We start from the raw sequence: 21,668 nt of genomic DNA on the forward strand, positions 1-21,668 counted from the left end.
GATAGCATTGCCAGAGTCCCCATAACATACATGAGCAGAGGTAAAGTCTTCTCTAATTTACATGGGGGAGTGGTAGTAAGAAACAGCAGGAGTTTTGTATTATCCTCAAAGTTTAGGGCGATGGAAAACGTTTCATCTGACCTGTCTTGTTCTCAATTCTGAGACAATATTGCTATCTCTCTTTGAGTCTTGTGCTGAGCAGTACTTTCAGTATGTAAACATTAGGACACGTTGCAGGAAAATGCACACCTTGAAGTTAAAGCCGCTCACTCACTACCACACAAGGAAACCTTCTTTAATTAACTCAACAAGAATACCTACTTGTTTTCTCTTGTCAAAGTGCTGGAGGGCAGACTATAATACTCTATAGCAAAGATTGCACTACCACTATCTTTAACAAGATAAAAGGGTTTGTTATCCTCCTATCATTACCACACTAATCTAGGATTCCCACTCACTATCTATTTTTTGTTGCTAAAACTTTATCACCCCCAGATAGAAGATATGTACAGATTTACTGAATCTTTCATAAATCTGAAGTTTTAAATAAATAAACAATGGCATCTGATTAGTTCTGGCTGCCTACTGGCAGTTTTAATTTATTGATTTTAATGAGTGTTTTAAATATATTTTTGTGCTTTTTTATTTATATTGTAATCTATTTTGAACTCCTATCAGGTAGAAAGGTGGCTAATAAATGCAGTAAATAATAAATACATTTTAAATTAAATAATTTTCCATCCACATCGACTCTCCATGGAGCTGTTTTACCACAAAAATTACAAAGGCACACAGGTTTCCGGAGGGCCTGCTCCCCTGTTAGAAGTCCTAGTTTGAAAGCCCTGCTGGATTGCATCCTGGGCTTTTGAACAGGGGCTTTTAACAGGGGAGTTGAGCCGGGAAGTTCAAGCAAGCATGTTTGAGGCAGCGTGGGAAGAAACTCTGAAGTCAGAGTTCCCTAAAGAGGACATAAAAGTTGTGCTTCTGCAAGGAAAGCAGCATACCACATTATCCTTCCTACTACAGAAATCTGTACAGATTCGGATAAGCACCCTCTTTTTTCACTAGCATCCTTCCCCTCCAGAGCCAGTGTAATGGCTCTTCATACCCAACCATCATGTGCTCTGGAAGCAGGCACTCCTTCCCTCGGTTCCTGTGAGGCCTCCGTGAACCACCAGATGGAAGAAAAAAGCAACCATTTGAGAATTCCCAGTGAGGCAGGAGGGAGGGAATGTAAGTCTACACAAAAGATACTGAAGAACAGTTACAGATAACTGCAACTCTGCTTTTAAATATATTTTTAAAATGTGTTAAACATTTATTGAGTGATATGCCCATATACGGTTATGTAAAGCCCGATGACCAATGATGGGCCTGGAGGGAGTGGGAAGGGGTGGATCCCTGGGTAGGTCTGTTCAAACATATTCTGCACTATCACATCACTTCTGGGGTTTCTATAAGCCTGAACAATGTTTCAGAAGTTTCTCAACGGTAAAGAAGTTGAGAAAGGCTAGTTTAGAAACTTGCTCAGAACTATAATGAGATGCCATAGCCATTTCTTCATCTGGCTCATGATATGGAGACATAAACAGTGAAAATGTGGAGCAGGCCAGACCCCAGTACGGAGGGGGTTGGAGTGGTCACCATGCCAATGTTGCAAGTATATTGACATAACAGAAGTGGCCTTGAGGCAAATAGGTCTGCTGCCAGGCCAGTGACAGCATCGGTTCAGGTCACAATGGCAGCAAAACAGGAACCGAGGGAAGGGGTTGCCTGCTTCCAGAGCCCATGAAGATTGGGCAGGGAGAGCCATTACGCTGGCTCTGGGGTGGGAGCGGTGCCCCTTCAATAGCGTTTAGCTGGAAAAAGTAGTTCTGTGGCTGACCTGCACAGGTGTAGGCCCAATTTAGGGCTACATCAAAGACAGAAGTTGAAGAAAATGTGTTATAGGTGTCTAGATGCCAATGCTAGAAGCCTCCAAACCAATATGGGGAGCTAGAGTTCTGGGATAAAAATGACAATTTACGTATAATGGATGTATCAGTAACATGATAGAATGGGCAAAATCAATGATACATGGTTACTCCCTGGGTATAAACTCTACAGCAGGGATCCCCAGCATGGTGTCCATAGGTGCCATGATGCCGGTTAATACCTTTCCTGGCTCCTGCCAAGTAATTTTAGAAGGTAGGAAGGGCTTTTGGGGTTTTTTCCCAGTGGGGTTTCTGATTGGCTGTGAAGAGATACTATTAAAGTTATATACAACCTTGCTTCCTGACATGTTGTAGTTGGCTCAACCTTTTGTAGCAGATATTTTATGATTCTGCCCACTGCCCTGTGTTAAAGTTCTAAAAGTGACCACTGACTCAAAAAAGGTTGGGAAATCCCTGCTGTACAGGCAAGACATGGAGACACATGTTGGGGGATGCAGTTGCTATGTATATCAAATAGGAAATAGTCATATAAACTAAAAAACAGCAGGGAAGTCAGAATCATTATAGGTGGAGACTCTAAGTCCTACGCATTGCTTAAAAGTGGAGATGTACTATTATCCATTTCATTAAACCCTTGACACTGATTTTATAATGAAGAAGGAAATAAGAGAAATGACTAAAGTGTGTAATAATGTGCTAGTGTATGACTTCAACCACCCTCACATTGACTGGATAAACCTGTACTGAATGATGCTGCAAAAAGGAGGTTCCTAAAAATCATAAATTATTGTTCACAAGAACAGTTAGTCATTTCCCGACGTTGCTGCCACTGCCTGAGCCCCTTCTCCGCTTGCTTTCCTGCCGGTGCCCCTGACTTCCCACTGCCCACTGGGGGGGCGCTGCCAGCGCTGCATTGAGGGGGAGCCCCAGCTATGGCAGCCACTGGAGAGCACCAAAGGTGAGCCGGCAGCAGAGTGGCAGGGCAGCCCCCGAGGCAGCAGCCAGGAAGGAGGACAAGGAGGAGCCGCGGCCTGGTACCGACTGATCCACAGACCAGTACCAGTCCCTGACCCGAGGGTTGGGGACCACTGTGATAGAGGACTCTAGACTAGATGGACCATTAGTCTAACATAGCAGGGCTCTTATGATCTTACTTTTAAATGACATTTTTTTCTTTTACACCAATTTTCAGGAGGGCCACCCAAACTATTTGCACTTATATAGCACCTTCCATCCTAAAAGACAAGTGTTCATTTGTGCTGAATCAGATGTAATGCCTTTAAGAGATCCATAATCGATAAAAGTAGAGAATAAATATTTTACAACTTGTTCGGACAAAGAAAATGATATTCCTCCTCACAAATGCCATCCCTGCCACTGAGAATGGAGATTTATAGGTAAGCAAAACAACAGCTCCTTATGGTACAGCAAGGCAGCCTGAACAAGTGGGAAGTGTCTCCCTTTGGGAAAGTAAGTAGGACATGGACCATTTTGTCCCAAGACAACTCTGTCTTCTCCATAAGCTCAATGTTCAAAAAGATTTCTCTCAGACTAATTAAAAATGGTAATTTACAAGAAAAGCAAAAGCTTCCATTTCTCATTCAGGATTACATCCAAAATTTGAGCAGTTAAATATACATAAGCTATTGTTCCTATGGAAGATCTAAGACAGTGGTTCCCAAACTTATCTGGCCTACCGCCCCCTTTCCAGAAAAAATATTACTCAGCCCCCTGGAAATTAATTTTTTTTTAATTTTAATAGTTATTCATCGCCCCCAAATGCACCTGTGGCCCATCGCCGCCCCCCTGGATCGCTGCACCAGGGGGCAGTAGCGCCCATTTTGGGAATAACTGATCTAAGAGAACTATCCAGATTTAACTCACTCAAGAACTTCTGTCTCCAGTGTAAACAAAGTGGCCACCACTGTATCTGAAAGCATACACGCTATTATCAGCCAAGGGCCTTATCCTACTATACTGTTGGAAGTATGGGCCTTTCTAACTAATAGGGCACTTATTAGATCTAACTGTAACTTTAATCAGGGCACTTACTATCCTCTCTTTCTAACTGTTACATAAAAGTCTGAAACCACTTTTGGGAACTGTTCTAAATAATCAAATAGAGTCTCCACTAATGGTACTGGTGGTATCCTAAAATGATTTTCACCAAAACAGTTGTTCAGCATCCAGATCCACCTTTCATAGACAAAGCTGATTTCAGTTTAAGAGTTCTTTCTTCTCTTTTTCTGTCCTAATCCTAAACTTCCAGAAGAGAAGTATGCCAAACTCCAGTTGTTAAGAACATAATAAAGCTGTACAATGAATGCAAAATGCCCATAATGAAGAAACCTTCTGTATATTACCAGACTTTCTTCAACATGTATCTAATACTTTACTTAGGCTAAAAAAAACAGAACAGCTGTCACTTAGCCTTCAAGCAATTAATTATATAAATCCCAAGTTAGGGTATATGCAGAATATTCAGTAACATGACTAGGCCAAGAGATTGCTGATAAAAGTTCCTGCAAGTAGGGAAACCATCATCTCCTTGGCCAATACAGTGTCCCCACAATGATTTCTGTTTTACTACCCGAAGAAGTCATGTCTTACCATCTCTGCTCACTCCGTTTTGATCCATCTTAGGATTCTGGAGATAAACAGAAATGGCAGAAATTCACAAGCTTTCTTTGGCTGCACTGCAGTTAGCACCTGCATTTGGACCTCAGGAAAGAAGCTAACATTCGTAAGTGATTTTTCTAGATGAGAAACAGGAAAATTGGTGGTATCCTGAATCTCTGAGGTATGACGTGAAACATCTGAGGAAGAAAGTCACTTCAGACTTATAAATTGTTGTTTAATCAATCAATAGTGACCATGTTATGCCCTAACTTGAACAAGCTTTCTACAAATTTAACCTTGAGTAGAGAAAATTACCATTCTCCCTACTGGCCATATTGACAGGGAAATTACAAATTTTAGCTGGATTCAAAGAAAGGGTCCAAATCACTACTAATAACTACAATAGAAATTCTTTACTGATTGATCCTGATCAAGAAAAAGACAGATCTCATCACCCATGGTCTTCCTGTGTGAAAACTAGATAATTTAGCCTACTAGTCATTGAGGATTAACTCAGCATTTCTAGAAAATAAATGTCTAGAGGACCTGGGAAGTATTTCTGATACTTGCTTTAGTTGTGAGAAGTGTTGTTCCCCACCAACTTCCTTTGGAGGAGACAGCAGCGGAGTACAAAAATGTCAGGGAAGTACTCAGCTTGTGCTGGTTTAGGTTCATTTCCCTTGGACGTAAGTAACCACGAGAACAATACAAAGCAATGCTGGTGACTCCTTGCAGTTGCTGGGATTGATGCCTTAATTTTTACCATGTGACCATCGAAGGTTCCACATGCTGGTGACTCACTGTGACTTCACAGATACCTGCATTATTTAAACAGAGGCTCAGGCTAAGACTTTGTTCTCCCCTCCCTCCTGGTTTTAATGTAAACTGTTTTTTAATGTTTTAACTCGTTTGAATTAATTGTTGTGAGCTGCCCTTGGTCCTTAGGGAAGGGACAGAAATTATTAAACAATAATAATAATACACAAGCCTCTAGTGCAAACCAATGGCTCTGAGACTACAGCTTGCAGCTGGGGGACCTGATAAGTTTCTAAAGCTCTGGGTTTGTCCTAAACTGAAGTAGATTGGTGAACAATCCTGCTGTCTACATGAAGAGCAAAGCTCACTAAAGACAACAAAGTCTGGGCTACTATTTTTGTACAGGACGGAGGACAGGAAGTATGCCATTCTGTTGTCTGCCTTATAGCAGATGAGAGATGTTTCTGTCTTATCCAGATCTAGTGGGCCCCTCTACTTGTTTGTCCTATCTAAATCCAGGTAAGAGCTGGCATCACTTGCTGACTTGAAGATGTGTTTGGAGGAGCAGAACAGAGAGGCATGAGGTACCACAATCAATAGGGTATGGTGTCAAGGTCAGATACAGCGGTAGGAGAAGTAAAGGCCAGGTAAGGGGAAGGGAAAGCAGACATCAGCTGATGCCCTTTCTGGTCCTTTTTACAGCCAGAGTCTAACACCAATGAAGGCTCTTGTAGATCTCATATTCCATCCAGAAAACTGTCATTAGGGAAGAACTGCCTTCACACTGGAAAATTATTACAGATTAAAGGAAGGTTTCTAAACCATAAAGAGTTTGTGTATAAACACCTGAAAAAGAAACGTTATGAACCCCATCTGTAGCACTAGAATAGTCTGATAAGCAGCCCCAGATCAAACTTTCATCTCTTTATTACATGCTAAAGACTTGACAACATTTCTAACTGGTGCTGGGTAAATTTTCTTGAACTCTTTGTGCTACAAAATAGCTTTACGTTTATAAAGAGAGAGAGATTACTGCACGCTGTGTAATCAGTAGTAAAGCTTTGGATGCTTTACCACAGTTCACCTACTGAAATCTGTTTGATTTCGAAAACGCTTTTTCATAGTAACACTCGGCCTCTGGTATGCAAAACACCTTTGTTATTTAAAGCATCAAATTAAAAGCAGTGTTTTTTAAACAAACTCATAACCCTGACGTGATCCAAGCACAACAGAAGGAGCACTTACTGCCATTGTCGTCGGAATCCTCACTGCTGCTGGGAAGCCGGCCTCGTTTCATGATCTTCCCGGGAAACAGCAGGCAGCCTGTGAAGAAATACAAGAGGAGTTAACCCACAATAACAACACACAGTCATCAAGCGGCATCCCAGGATTTAGAGCTCACAAAATGCAAGCAAGCTGTATTAAGCAGCATATGAAAAACAAACAGTAAATATCCTGGAGATGTGTAACTGGGAGCACATCATGTGGGGTGGACAAAAAAAAGATATCTGAGAATGGCTGATGAGAGTCCTAAAGCTGTGCTCATCCCAAGGTTGCTGTAGATGGGTTTTTGTACCTTTGATAGCAGCAATTTTAAAGCTACTTCAACAGTATGCTTTGCCTTCATACTATCTAAAAAGACTATCCTATAATAAATATTTACATTCTGCAGCTTCTTTCTGGAGAGGATCAGAACTAGAGTGGTAATTAAGATGTGGTGGAGTGGTTAAGAGCAGTGGACTCTAATCTGGAGAACTGGGTTTGATTTCCCACTTCTTCACATGCAGCCAATTGGGTGACCTTGGGCTACTCACAGTTCTCTAAGGCAGGGGTAGTCAACCTGAGGTCCTCCAGATGTCCATAGACTACAATTCCCATGAGACCATGCCAGCATTTGCAGGTTGACTATCCCTGCTCTAAGGGCTGTTCTTGTAGCTCAGTTCTGTTGGCGCTCTCTCAGCCCTACCTACCTCACAGGGCGTCTGTTGTGGGGAAAGGAAGGGAAAAGGGTCTGTAAGCCTCCCTGAGACTCCTTTGGGTAGTAAAAAGTACGGCATAAAAAATCAGTTCTCTTCTTCTATCCATCCATCCACAGAGCAGCAAGCATAAATTCCACAGAATGAATAAAATGGAATTGTTTGGGACATTTTTATGAAAGGAATAAGAGTTATTTTAAATGGAATTGGTCAGGAGGGCATTTTTGTAAAGGCAACAGGCTTGTACATTATCTTATTTGAACTGCATTGTTTTTTAATGTTTGTGACCCCACTGTTGCTTTATTTCCAGTATCTCTTATACTGTTTTCCTTACTTCATTATTTTCTAATTTTTTTATCCACTTGGAGTTTCAAAGAGGTGGGATGTAAACACAACAATTAAATAAAGTGGATCTAGATTGCTCTACCACAGAGAACACAGGAGAGCTTCAGACACTAAATTCATTGATTTCATTCCGCGGCCTGCTGTTCAGGAATAGTCATATGACTTTCCACAGTGGAAGCTACGACCATGAATGAAAATGAGTTCAAATTTTCAAGCTATGAGCAAGCTGGCTCACATCCATGATCCATGTTGGACTATCCACTCAATCCAGTTCCTAGAAGGTCCCCACCATGGCAAGACAATTGCAATGACACTTCAGGGTAGCAAACAGCATTGTAAGAAGCCATAATTTGAGATAAATATTGAATTATGTCATCACATTACTGCAACCATCTGTCTGTCAACCTTTAGGTATTTCTAATCTGTAGTTCAGGATCTGTCCAAAAAAAGTTGCAAAGGCAACTTTTCTTCACATATACCTATGGCCACACTTGCTACAGCTGCTTAAAGTTGCTGCAGTCTTTAACATCCGGATTCATGGAAGTGTCAATAAGAATCAGGTTGGAATTTACAATATCAGAGCAAGGGCTTTTGTTTTAATTTTCTAAGTTCATGTGCACATCTGAAAAGACCGCCGGTAAGGCTCTTTTCAACATCTGTGACAGCAATGCCCTTTCTAGGTACAACATTTTCATCATTAGGAATGATAATTATATAAATGTTACAAAACCTTCTGAAAGCAGCCAAGCTCTGTATAGACGTCTTATAAATCTGCATCTAGTTTCCAATTAGTTTGATAACAAAGAATAATTCTATAACCTCTTGATATTTCTAAATGGTTTTAGCAATTATGTTAGCTTAGCATCCTCATCTTCTTTATAAATGTTGCAAACAATGGCTTGGATCCCATCTAGAATGAGAGTATGAATAATTTTTGCCCATTCTTCCTTCCTGCAGCACCCCGTAACTTCCCAAAAATACTGTTCCTGAAAGTCAAGAGGAGCTCCTAGAACAGCTTGGTGAGATTCAGTGAATACCAGCCTCCATACACACACACACACACACACACACACACACACACACACCATGCCTGCAGAACCTCTAGTGGGACTTAAATGCATACCTAGATCTGTATTCACTATATATATCATAAATATCTCTGGAAAGTGGGCAGCACCAATACATGGCAAATTTCAGAATATGATGAAGTACTCAGAATTCTCCTGTGGATTATAAACTGATTGGACTCTTCAAAAGAAATTCAAGATATATTTTTATATATAAAAAAGCAATAGGCAGTAAGAGCAAACAGACAATTCTCACAATGAAGGAAATAAAGCAGAGAAGTCTGTGGGGGTTGGTATTGCTCCAGCGCTACTCAATTTGCTCATAAGTTGTTTGGAATTGGAGGTGTGCATGGAAGTGACCCAATTTGTAGACTGCATCATGGTGAATACCAGAGCAAACTGTAGTTCAAAAGGAACTTTCAAAACTGCTGAATGGGCAACAGACATGACTAATGAAATTCAGTGGAACTATAAAGTTAGGTTCATTGGGACAAACTAATATACTGTTTGAATCAGGATAGGCAGTGACTAACCAGGAAAAACAGACCTTAGGCTCTTCAGGGATAGCATTATGGAAATATTGACTCACTGCGACTGCAGCCATTATCATAATGCCTTTATATAGATCTGTGGTGTGACCACATTTGGAATACTGTTTACAATTTTGATCACAATATCTCAAAAAGGATGCCATAGAGCTAGCCAAGGTACAGAAAAGGGCGACCCAAGCAATTAAGGGATCAGATAACCTTTCCTTACAAGGAAATGCTAAAAAGTGTGTGGCTTTTCATTTCAGGGGGGGGGGGGAAGGCAAGTAAGAAGGAACATGATAGTATCTTATGTCTGAGGTAGAGAAAGTAGATAGATAGGACTTTTTCTTCCTCTCCCCTAATAGTATCCAAGGGGTACCCAATGAAACTGATGGGCTAGATCAAAAAAGAAAGTAGTGGTTCAACATGCAATTAACTTGTTGGGGTTCAAGATCCCAGGATACAGTGATGACTAGGGATGGAAATTGTAGTCCATGGACATCTGGAGGACCACAGGTTGACTACCCCTGCTCTAAGGCACCTGTCCTTCTCACACCAAGCAGAGGGGCTTTGTTTCATTGGTTTCTCGGCTGAGAATCCCCTCCCCATCAGAGTCAGAGAAAGCAGAGGGGGGTGGTTGCTACTGAATTACTGTGGAGAAAATAATTTCTTATTACAGTAAACAGTTGGGCATTTGGTGCTTCAGGGCTCTGATGCACCTGTCCCTCTGCTCATGTCAAGCAGAGGGGCAAAGCCTATATACCTCTTTGGAATTTGTGAATACCTCTCCCTGACTGGAGTGGTGTCTAGTGTACTCAGGGCTCTGAGTCACCTGTCTGCTTACATGAAGCAAAGGAGGTACCTACTCGGCTCCTCAACTGAGGACCCACACACTTCTCATCAAGCTCCAGGAGTAGATCACGGGAAGGTAACTATGAGGATGCCCTGCTACGGCCAGGCTCCAGGGGGGATGGCAGGATGGGTTTTTGTGTTCAACCTCTGGAAGGCAGGGGGCAGACTTCTTCCACTCACAAGAAGTACCCGTAGAATCCACTCTCACTACAAAGCACATGGGGGTCTTTGCAATGAGAAGAGTGTGTTAGCCTGAGCAAAGGTAACCGGTGGCTAAGTCCCTCATCAAGGCGTGAACAAGATAGCTCAGAGCTGAGTCCACCCAACACCCCAACTCCAGCAAGTGCTTCCAAACCTTAGAGCATCTTTCAACAGGTGAAGGGTGTATGCCAGACAGAGGAGATAATGTCCTTGGGGGCTCTAGCCCACAGAGGATCCATTCAACTGCATCAAAAAACTCACAAACCAATGGGAAATGGAAGGTTCATGGTGGCTTATGGTTCATGCAAACCCACAAGCCTGCGCAAACCTCAATTTTCCAAGTTCATACCCATTCCCAGTGAGGACCACTAACTTTCAACAGGAATTATTTTTACCCACCCTCCTTGTGAGGAGCTCAGTGCAGCAAGGCAGCTTTTATGCTGGTTAAAATGCTGGAACTCCAGTGAACTATTACAGTGCTGACATTATAACACTCAAAATGACTCTGTGAAGGAATCCTTTCAGATGAAAAAATCTCTTATCGTGATGCATCCCCTCAGTAGAGCTAATACTCCCAAGCACTAAATTATGCAATAAATACTGGCTCTCAGTTACAAAACAAAAATAGCCAGTGAGCATCAAAGAATGAAAAGGTCAGGAAAAGGGGAGGGTGAAGGAAAGGAGCTAAAAAGCGGAAACAATGTGACACAACACGTGAAGCAGAGCATGTTCAGTGTGAATTGAAGTGACAAGTACTCTAGGACATGCATCAAATCTCATGAGGCTTTGGCTTGCCATGTTTCAGTTCCAGTGACAATGAGGGCTGGCCAAACCATTAGCAGCCAAATCCCAAGGCACGCCTTCCAGGTGCAGTCTCAGAAATCAGCTGCCAAGCTTATTTGCATCTAGCATGGTGCACAAAAGCTGAACTGGTTTGATTTTCATACCAGTTGCAACTTCTAATAAGCTGCTCCACTGGCTTCTGCATCACAGACTCACAGTCAAGTACATATAGAAAATATGTCTTATTGCAATGCATCAACTGAACAAAAGGGAGATGCCTAAATACAGAAACAGGAGTATAAAACATTCACCTAAATACATCAATCCTGGAGCACACATTCATATAAGGAAAAGAGTTGGTTCCCATATGATGGTTTTCTCTACCCAAAGGAGTCTCGAAGTGACTTACAATCTCCTTCCCTTTCCTGTCCCCACAACAAATACCCTGTGAGGGAGGTGAGACGAAGGCCCATTATACACGGAGGGGAAGGTCTGCATTCGGGGTGGAATGGCGTCGCCTAAAATCACCGATAACACACAGCGCCGGCTGCAACCAACCGCAGATTCGGTGCATGCCGCCGAAAAAGCCGCATTAGCGAAACGCAGAAGCGGAGCTTCCGGGTGACCGGGGTGCAACCAGAAGCGGCACCGGGGTCACCGCGTGCATAATCGGTTACTCTGGGTTTTGCCGCTGTTGCGGCCCATCCCTTGCATAAGCGGTTTGCTTTGCTTCTTCCCTCTCCGCGTTTTCCATGTGACCCGAAATTGCCGTTTCGGTGGCCATGCATAATGGGCCTGAGAGAGCCCTGATATTACTGCTCGGTCTGAACAGCTTTATCAGTCACCAGATTAAAAGTCCGCACACCTAACCACTACACCAAGCAATCCTGACCCCCCCACACACACACCAGATTTATATAACTTCCCTTTGGGAAGGTTTACAATACAATAAATACATTAAAATGTACACATCATAAAATAAAACAATACAATTAAAACAACAAAATTTAAGCCCAATAGCACCTTTAAAGGTGTTACTGGACTCAAATTTTGTTGTGCTACTTCAGATCAACACAGCTACCCACTTAATACAATTAAAACTATAAGGTAACTAGAATTTCAATTCAGCACAGCCTACTTGTGGATATTAGATCATTCTGATCTTATTTGTTACAGGGGGAAGCTCTTCTGAGGCTTTTATGAGAGGAGGCCTATAAAATTTTATATCACAGATCATTCATTTACCCCAGCCAAATGCCTGGCGGAAGAGCTCCATTTTATAGGCCCTTTGAAACTGCAAGAGCTCCTGAAGGGCCCACCAGGCTGGGGCCAAGCATACACTCCCCCCTTATACCCTGTTTGTTCTTTTGTAGCCCAAGGAAACTAGAGTCTCTGTTATCTGAAAGTCTGATTATTCAGAAGTTTCTATATATCTCAAATTATAAAAGTAGAAATGATTATATGGTTCAAGAATTAGCCTGTTCATAGAATCATAGAATAATAGCGTTCCAGTGGGTGATTTCTGCTAATGAAGGGAGGCAATTCCTTCCTTCCACTACAGACTTCCAACTTGCTTGTTTGAGCTGTTCCTGGGAGACCAGCACTTTGGGAAGCAATTCCTGATGCATCAGGAAAGTATCATTCCAGATGGGAAATAGCCCCTGGATCCAACCCACAATAAGGAAAAGCAAGAAGTTCGTAACATTCATCCACTATGATTAATTCACTGACAACACAATGTGCCACTACAAAGGAAAACATTAGCTATTGGCAGGAAATGAATGTGTAAAGGATTCATGGAGCTCTTCATAAGCTGCTTATAACTTGATCCACTTTTGGAAAATTCTGAACTAGATTTAATGGTCCATTTTAAAAAGGATTTTACACCTGTCATCCAAGAGTTTTTCAGCATCTGACATCAATAAAAAGTCAACAATTGTAAACATTTGTTATGTAGCTACTTTAACTATATCTCATTCCAGTAAAAACTATAGCTACTCATGTTGTTATAGCTTATCAATCACCATCAAGATTACTCCCACATAAATATATTAACAGAAAAAAATTGAAGACACATACTGACCTATCTGAGAGACCTGAAAACTGCTACCACCTTAGCATTTATTGTGTGAATGTGTAGTAAAACCCACCCTAGGCTAAACACCAAGACTTTATTTTCCATCAAGTGACATATTGTATCAGACCTACAATATGCTATATTTCTGGCTGAGATGTCCACAGAACTCAGAAACCTTTATTGGCATAATAAGATGTCCACTGAAGCAGTGGGTGTGAACTTAAATGGACTTGGGGGCATGGTAGAGGACAGGAAGGCCTGGAGGATCATTGTCCATGGGGTCACGATGGGTCAGACACGACTTCGCACCTAACAACAACAAAGATGTCCACAGAATAATTTCTGATTAACCTTCTATCTATTTAAATAAATCCATTCCTCAGCCAGCATAGCTAAACAGGTCATTTTGGCTACTGAATTGTTTGGCTACTGAATTGGCTACTTAATCTCTTTGCTATTTGATGTAGTGTTATATACTAACTCTGCAATTAAGTTGTAACTGATTGAACAAATATAGATGCCGAAAAGCAATACACATACAGTGAATGCAGTCCTTAGCGCCCTATCTGTGGAAAGCTAGCCCTTGATTATAAGCCTACTCTTTGGTGGGACAGCTGTCAATATGCAGGATTTTGTTTTGTTTTTGGGAAAACCATCATCCTGTAGCTTAGAGCACACATCACACAGTATTTCACACTTTTGATTTTATAGCTCACCTTTAATGCAGCGTTTTTCCAGAAAGTTCAGGGGAATGTCCCCAATATGTCGCAGCCTTTTTGTACTATGAAATTACAGGCTGTATCCAACTAGCTTTTCCACTGGTGAAAAAGAAAGGACAGAATCTCCTTTGTCAGCCAGAAGGTTATGCTGGGGATCATGGGCATCATGGGCTCTATATGGGCAAATACCAAATGGGGTGGGGGCTGTAAGAAGGGAAATTGGGTGAGACTGAAGAAAAATGCTGGCTAGTCTATGGCTGAAATTCCAAACCCACTTTTCTGGAAGTATTTCTTATTGAATAAAGTGGGACGTGTTTTCAAGTAAACATGCCTAATACTGTATTGCCAATTACCTAGCTTTTGAATTAAGTACAGCTGTCAATCCATGGAGTAGTCCTATGTAGTCCGCAGGTAAATGTTTCAAAATTAATCAACAGTCCTTTCATGTTACAGATCTGCAGTGTTCTGACATTAAGCTTGAAATTAAGTCTTTTTTTTAAAAAAAACATATATCAGGTAATACTAGCTGCCATGGGCAAGTAATACTCTTGACCACTGTTCCAAATACTGTTAAGGCTCCACTTCTATGAACAAACAAAAGGATATTTGAATGTTCTTTTCTTAATCTTGAGAGCTGTAGTTTAAGAACAAAGTTAAATATTTTATCTTGGGGACAAAGTCAATATAGATGATGTGAAGTAAAAGTATAACTGAAAAATCTATTGAAATATTGATTCTGTCAATAATTATGTAGGAAAGAATAACCCAGTTGATGTATTTGGGCTTTCAGAAAATGTATGAAATCTCGACAGAAAAATGGCTCAGATTCCTGGATTATCATGGTGAGTAAAGAAACATCTCTTTGCTACTCATACAGAGGTGTAAACTACAGAGGTGATCAGTGAGGCTCAATCTCCCCCAGAATTCTCAGAGGCCAATTCCACACTGGCGGAAAATGCCGGGGTGACATCAGTATGGACGTAGGGCTAATCCTCCTGTCCACATGACAATGCTGCCATTCCGGCCCTCTCCAGAGCCTGCTGCAGATCAGGCCCTCATTTGGCAAGCACTAAGGGAACACATGAGGTGGCCACCTCATGAGAAGGAAGGACTCCCTGGAGAAGAGCCTAATGCTGGGAGAAATTGAGGGCAAAAGAAGAAGGGGATGACAGAGAATGAGGTGGCTGGATGGAGTCAATGAAGCTTAAATGGACTCTGGGGAATGGTAGAGGACAGGAAGGCCTGGAGGATCATTGCCCATGGGGTCACGATTTTGGACCTAACAACAATAACAACAAAGGGAACACAGGAAAATCCACATTCCCTTTTCACACTGCAGACGCCAACAGGGCCTGTCCCATAGCAGGCCCATGTGGATAGGAAGAGGCCAGGAGGGGGGGGGGGGGGAAATGTCCAGGTCGGCTTCACAGCACTTCACAGTGGACCAGGGCTTTAAAAAAGGAGTCCTACACAATCCTACCTTCCTGCAATTTTTTTAAACCCCCCCTCCCCCACATAGTGGAACCTGTCTACCGCGGATGCGCCATCTGGGGAATACACATTTCACCGACGGACCGGGTGCCCTGCTGAAATGTGTCCACACAGGAGACACAGAAAGCTGTGGAGCATGCAGCTGTGGAGCGCTGGTAGTGGCCCACGCAGCCAACCACCATGAGAAATCAGCCAGAGAGAGCAGTGCCCCCTCTTCCTGGGCTACCAGATAGCATCATGGTGTTGCTTAGCCTTAAAATGGTGCAGTCTCATCCTTTCCACTTACAACGCACTTTCTTCCTCTTGTATTTTGGGACATTTAATTGCTACACAGGGGCACACACACACCCCTCCAACTGCCTTACCACTTGTTTTTTCTTTGGGATCAAAGGAAGTTCTGCCTAAAGCCCCTACATTTAAAGCGCCTACCTTGATGGATCATCAAAACACACAATGAACTGAAAGTTAAGATGATTTTGGTATCCTTGGACCTATAGTTTTAGAGAAGAAGAAATGGATGACATAATATTTCTGTCTCTAGCCATGTATGTTGAGGTCCAGGGGGAGAAGAAGCCTGTGGCTTTAATGCTGGAAGTTAAGGTAATTTTGGCATCCTGGGATTAGCATCTTTAAAGTAAAATAAATGGAAGATACAGGAATAGTCACATTTTTGTCTCTGTGTGACTGCTTGGGGTGGGGGAAGGGAGAGAAGATAAAGCAGATTCACCAAATAAAACAAGTGAGACAATTCTGCTATTCTGACTCTACTTCAACCAAACAAATGCTCCCACAATTCCAATTCAGGGTATTAATAAGCCAATATTTCCTGTGGCTTCTGAAATGCATTTGGGGAATCATACCGAGTATCCAATGTGCGAGTTGGTGGACTGAGGAGACGAGAGTTCAAATTTCTACTTAGCCATAAAGCACACTGTAGGCTTACACACTCATCCTAAATTGTGAGGAAAACAGAAAGGAGGGAAAAGCATTTCCTTTTGTACATAAATGAAATGTTTACTCAAATTTTGTCAGGGAAGGCGTTCCTGACATCTTTCCTCTCTCTTTTTTGACTCAGACCATTACTAATAGGGATCGGCACAAACCACATTTTTGCTGCACCACAAACATATACCAGTTTGCAAACCAAGCCATTTTATTTCCGTTCATGAGCCATTTAAATCCCTGATCCCCGCTGTTTTTGGTAGCAAGCAGAAAGCAGGGGGTTAAATTGCTCCAAGATCAGAACCATTTAAATCCTTGTTTTCTGTTCTTCACAAATTGCATCAAAATTCCTGAAAATTCATAGGGACTATTCAGTTCACCAACACTGCTTTGCAAACCATGAACCAATGAGAATTCATTATGTACTTTAGTTCGTGGGCCAGTTCATGCCCATCTCTAATTACGAATACAAATGAAAAAAATACATTCTTAAAACCACATGAGTGTTGATGGCATTTTGGGGGAGAAATAAACATTATTTCATATTTAAATCATTAAATATATACTTAGTATATATACCGTATTTGCCGGCGTATAAGACGGCTTTTTTCCTCTAAAAAACATGCCTCCAAATGGGGGGGCCGTCTTATACGCCGGGTGCACTTTAGTCTGGGCGAGTGGCGGTGGCGAGCAACGGCGGCGGTAGCTCCCCCCCCCCACTGGGCGAGCGGCGGTGAGCGGCGGCGGCTGTAGCTCCCTCCCCACTGGGCGAGCGGCGGCGGCGGCGAGCGGCGGCGGTAGCTCCCCCCCACTGGGCGAGCGGCGGCGGCAAGCAGCGGCGGCGGTAGCTCCCCCCCCCCCACTGGGCGAGCCGCGGTGAGCGGCGGCGGCGGTAGCTCCCTCCCCACTGGGCGAGCCGCGGTGAGCGGCGGCGGCGGTAGCTCCCCCCCCACTGGGCAAGCGGCGGCGGCAGCGAGCGGCGGTAGCTCCCCCCCACACTGGGCGAGCGGCGAGCGGCGGCGGGCGGCGGCTCCCCCCCCACTGGGCTCACGGCTTTGAGAAGAAATGTTGGGGGGTCGTCTTATACGCCCAGTCGCCTTATACGCCGACAAATACGGTACTTTAAATATATACTTTAAATACTTAGTGTGGGTCTAGACAAAATTACCCCCCCCCAATGAAAAGTTTATACCCCAGAGCTTACATACTGTTTAAAAGACATGGAACAGAGAAGAAATATAGAGAAAGTGGATAGAGATACCATTTCGTTTTTCTTAAGGAGTTGGGGGGCACTCACAAGAGACAACAAGAAAGTACTTCACACATCACATTATTCGTTTAAGAACAGCAGTCAGGCCAGATCAGTATCAGAATCTGTTTTCAACAGTGACCAGTCAAATGTTACAAGAGGCCCACAAACTGGGCCCAGTTACAAGAGTCTTCACCTTCTGTCTCCCCGCCCCACCCTACCCCTTGCTGGTCCTATCTGGTTATCAATGCTAAAAGTCAACAACAAATATCTAAACCCCCACCCCCTTTTTCAATTCAATCACTTCATCTCGTGGCAGTGAGTTCCACAAGTCAGTTACCCACTGTGTGAATATTTATTAATAACTGAATCATTATTAATTTATGGGATTTGCTACCATAAGATATGATAGTGACAGTTAAGATGGCGTTCAGAGCTGATTAGACATATTATTGGAAGATTGCTGTATTAATGATCAGTCGTGATAATCTTAGAGAAAAGTACAGTACACTACGATTATTGTATCCCACAATAATTGGCACAAACAGATTCATACTTAGAAACACAAACAAGGTTAACAAAAAATTGTTTTCTTCTCTTAGCATTTATTTACTTTAGATGTTTGTTTTTTAGTTCCAATAGGAACTTCAAAGGGGCTTACATCATTCTTACAACTTCTACCTTATGGGATAGATTAAAGTGTGTGTGTGTGGGGGGGGGGTGATTTGTTCAGCAGCATGCCCTTCTCAAATTCATCCAGTGTCCTTACTTTCCATTTCACATGGCCTATTCTCAATAGTCGAATACCATTTGTTATATTCCCAAGAGACTGGGACTGACTTTTGGGGTGTGGATACTAGCATAACGTAACAACATGTTGACATTTACCAGCTTATCAAACATTTTACTTTTTAAATTCCTTAAATCTGGAATCACAAAACCCTGAAAGAGACATTCCAAAGGAGTACTGGTCAATTTCTCAATGTTTGGGATGAGGCAAGGACAGTAGGGAAAGCCAGTTTAACCACCGCTATATACAAAGGTGGATATTTATGTATTAAAGCAGTGGTCCCCAACCTTTTTATCGCCGGGGACCACTCAACGCCTTTTATTGAGGCCTGGTGGGGGGAGTAGTTTACTCCTCTACTCTCAACCACTGCCCTAGCGCTCTCTGGTCGCTATGGTAATGTTTAAACATCCCTTCAAAATAAGATACAGACACCCCACAACAATGAAGTGTGTTGTAAAACAGTGGTCCCCAACCTGCGGTCCATGGCCCCCCTTTAAAGGATGACTGTAATTCAAAGGCCCTGGCAAACAGTTAGAACTTAGCGCCTCCTGAAGATCTCCTAAGCAGGGAATCCCTTCACTTCTACAGGGAGCCCATTCCACAGAGCTGGAAACACAACAGAAGAGAATTATATTGGGGTCCCCAACCTTTACAAGCATGTGAGCACCTTTGACATTTTCAAGCAGAGTAGTGGACACTACTATAAAATGGCTGCCTCAGAAGGTAGACCCAAACACACACACAAGAGAAAGAGAGATGGGGAATATAAACTGACACCTACAGAGAAGGAGCCTATTGAGAGGATATGACATACAGAGAAAAGATAACCACAGGGAGGATTCTAGTGTTCTGGTGTTACCCAGCTCTCACTTTCTCAGAGCTGATCTGTGGGTCCTGTTTACTGGATCCTAGATCCTTCCCTAGTGAATGGTGGGGAGAATCCAAATGAAAAACCAATCACTGGTCCCACCTTCACAGTAAACCGCCTCCTTTCCTGAAGCACATGGCAGGTGTTACGTTCCCATTCTATACCAATACGAACAGCAACAACATATGTTCTGCAACATGCCCTCATGGTACCATTCAGTCAATCCTGTATTAAAGGACAGTAAGTATGGACCTCCCCCTCCTTCCACTGTTTCATTTTATATGGAGTACCTAGCTTCCAATAAACAGAAATCCAGGCATTACCATGTAATGTAAACCTGAATATAAAAACTAAATTCAATTTTTGTTCACCTCCTAAGGATACAAATAGGACACTATCAATATACCTTGAACATAGCATGATATAAGTTGAATGGCATGAAGGGAAAAAGTTTGAAAGTGGTTGCAATTATTATTTTAACAGCTGAAGAGAAACAGATTTTCATATGGACATTAAATGTTCATCCCCAGGTCAAAGCTTTTATAACCTGTGTTTCCTTCCAGAGTACTTTTAATGACTTCCATAAACCCTTGGGTAAACAGGATTTATAATTCCAGTTCTGACAGATCATTAACTATAACGGTGTTAACGGGTGCCACTATAATAAACTGCACACAACCTCACAGAGATAGCCCAGGGAGAATGCAAATGCACACCCTGAAGTAAGACTGAGAAATGAGCTGCTCTCCCAAAGTAGTCCATGAGGTGAAGAGATCTTGACTACACTGAAAACTAATTAGCATGCCTACGCTAGAGATCGATTTGAACATTTTCTGCATCCATAGTAAGTGCACTATGTATAGACTTGGGACATATTTAAATGAAATAGGCCTACAGGGTCATGGATGCAGAAGTATGCGTAAAAGAGACATTTATAAGTTGTTATGTAACAGTTCATCAACTTATTTTGGTTTTAGCAGCCATTAAGGCTTTTGGCAGCAATGGATGGGACCCTGAATATCTAGCTTAAGCTGCAATCCTAACAGCATTTACCTGGGAGTAAGGCCCCCTGAATAAAATAGGACTTACTTCTTAATATTATGTATCAGACTGCAAAATTAATTTGCCTTTCCCCCATCAGACTTATCTGGCAATTTCAGTGTGAAGGAAGATGTCACCTGAATATATTTTAAAAGGAAATAGCAACATGATAAAGCAGCAGCAAGCACTGGATTTTGCTACGTGAAGTTTTGCAACCTGGGGACGAAACCAGAGAGAATGGAAGGGAAATATCCAGCTTTGAGAGAAAAGGGGCGTAATTATTTTATTTTAAACATATGGGTCACCAATATCTCAGGAGAACTGACCTGGATTCTACAGCTGGAAAGAGGACCCTACCTTAACAGGTACACATCTTGCTGCGCAGCACGATATCACAGAGTGTAGGAATAGGGCATGTTTTAGTGTGTTGAATGTTTAGCAGGCTTATATGTCTGGGCAGCGTATTTAACAGATAGTGAGCACTGCAAAATGAGCTAATTCGAGTCATAGCTACACCAGAAGAAACAAATGTAAAAAAGATGAAGTGTTATTACATTAACAAACCACACTCCAGGGCATGGTTTATCAGCATTTGTTCAAATGGACTTAGAGGCATGCACAATTTTGAGCTAGACTATAATCACAACTGCTATTCTGGCAACCATTTAAGTCTGTTTTGTTCAAAGCTGTATTGTTATTGTGTCAAAAACATGGTATCCCTTAGCATCTGATAAAGCAGTTTTGTAACCCAAAAGACAAGTGACTACACATTCCTTATTGAACTGTTAACTGGTGGGGAGGACCACATTTGTCTCTTTCTCTCACACACACAGTGATGTCACATACTGATGTTCACTGCCCTGAACACCGTATCAGTCAACCTGTAGCAACAAATGGCTATATATTCTAGACTGCTGACAATTTTTTGATGCATAAGGATAAAAGCCCCAGAAGGTGGGGGGGATACCTGCCCTATCCTACACTTGAATGCAACAATACCATGAAAATGCAGACGAAACTCCTCCATGTTATGTGCACATCTTAAAGCGACTCAATGTCCATTTTCACTACACTGTTCAAGTACCACACAATACATATTTCAATAGAGGTACATCAGAAATCGACAGCCTGGGAGTGCTTCCTTTGAAGGAGGGGGGAGGTATTCTGTGATGAAGATTGCACAAAATTCTTGTTTTGCTAGTTTTGTAGATATTGTGCTTCCCTAAGATCTATAACGGATTGGGTAGACAGTCTCATTCCAAGGAGGAAGGGGGGTTTTCTATATGTCTTAACTAGCACTGAGAGACCCTATGGAGAGATTTTAGGAGCCAAGTTTATTCTCCTTTGATTCTTTCAAATGCTGCCCAGTCTGCAAGGGAAAGAGCTTCTAAGAAGGTACCGTCATGTCTCCCGAACCCGCCCACCCGT

At 42.3% G+C, this 21,668-nt stretch overlaps 1 protein-coding gene across 10 annotated transcripts in view; it reads right to left on the minus strand.

Annotated features, from left to right (window-relative positions):
• Nucleotides 1-21,668, minus strand: part of JADE1 (jade family PHD finger 1) — a 63,130-nt gene that overhangs the window by 38,139 nt on the left and 3,323 nt on the right. For 7 of the 10 annotated variants that reach the window (XM_077300314.1, XM_077300309.1, XM_077300311.1 and 4 more), the window contains exon 2: nt 6,555-6,632. In XM_077300314.1, the coding sequence (XP_077156429.1) occupies nt 6,555-6,606 (52 nt within the window). In that variant the 5' untranslated portion in view covers nt 6,607-6,632. Of the gene's footprint in view, nt 1-5,123; nt 5,355-6,554; nt 6,633-11,374; nt 12,097-13,856; nt 15,338-21,668 lie in introns of those variants that run through there. The other 3 variants (XM_077300310.1, XM_077300306.1, XM_077300315.1) reach the window with 3 other exon arrangements.

This window comes from Paroedura picta, chromosome 10 (assembly GCF_049243985.1).
Source record: "Paroedura picta isolate Pp20150507F chromosome 10, Ppicta_v3.0, whole genome shotgun sequence".
NCBI classification, from domain to species: Eukaryota; Metazoa; Chordata; class Lepidosauria; order Squamata; family Gekkonidae; genus Paroedura; species Paroedura picta.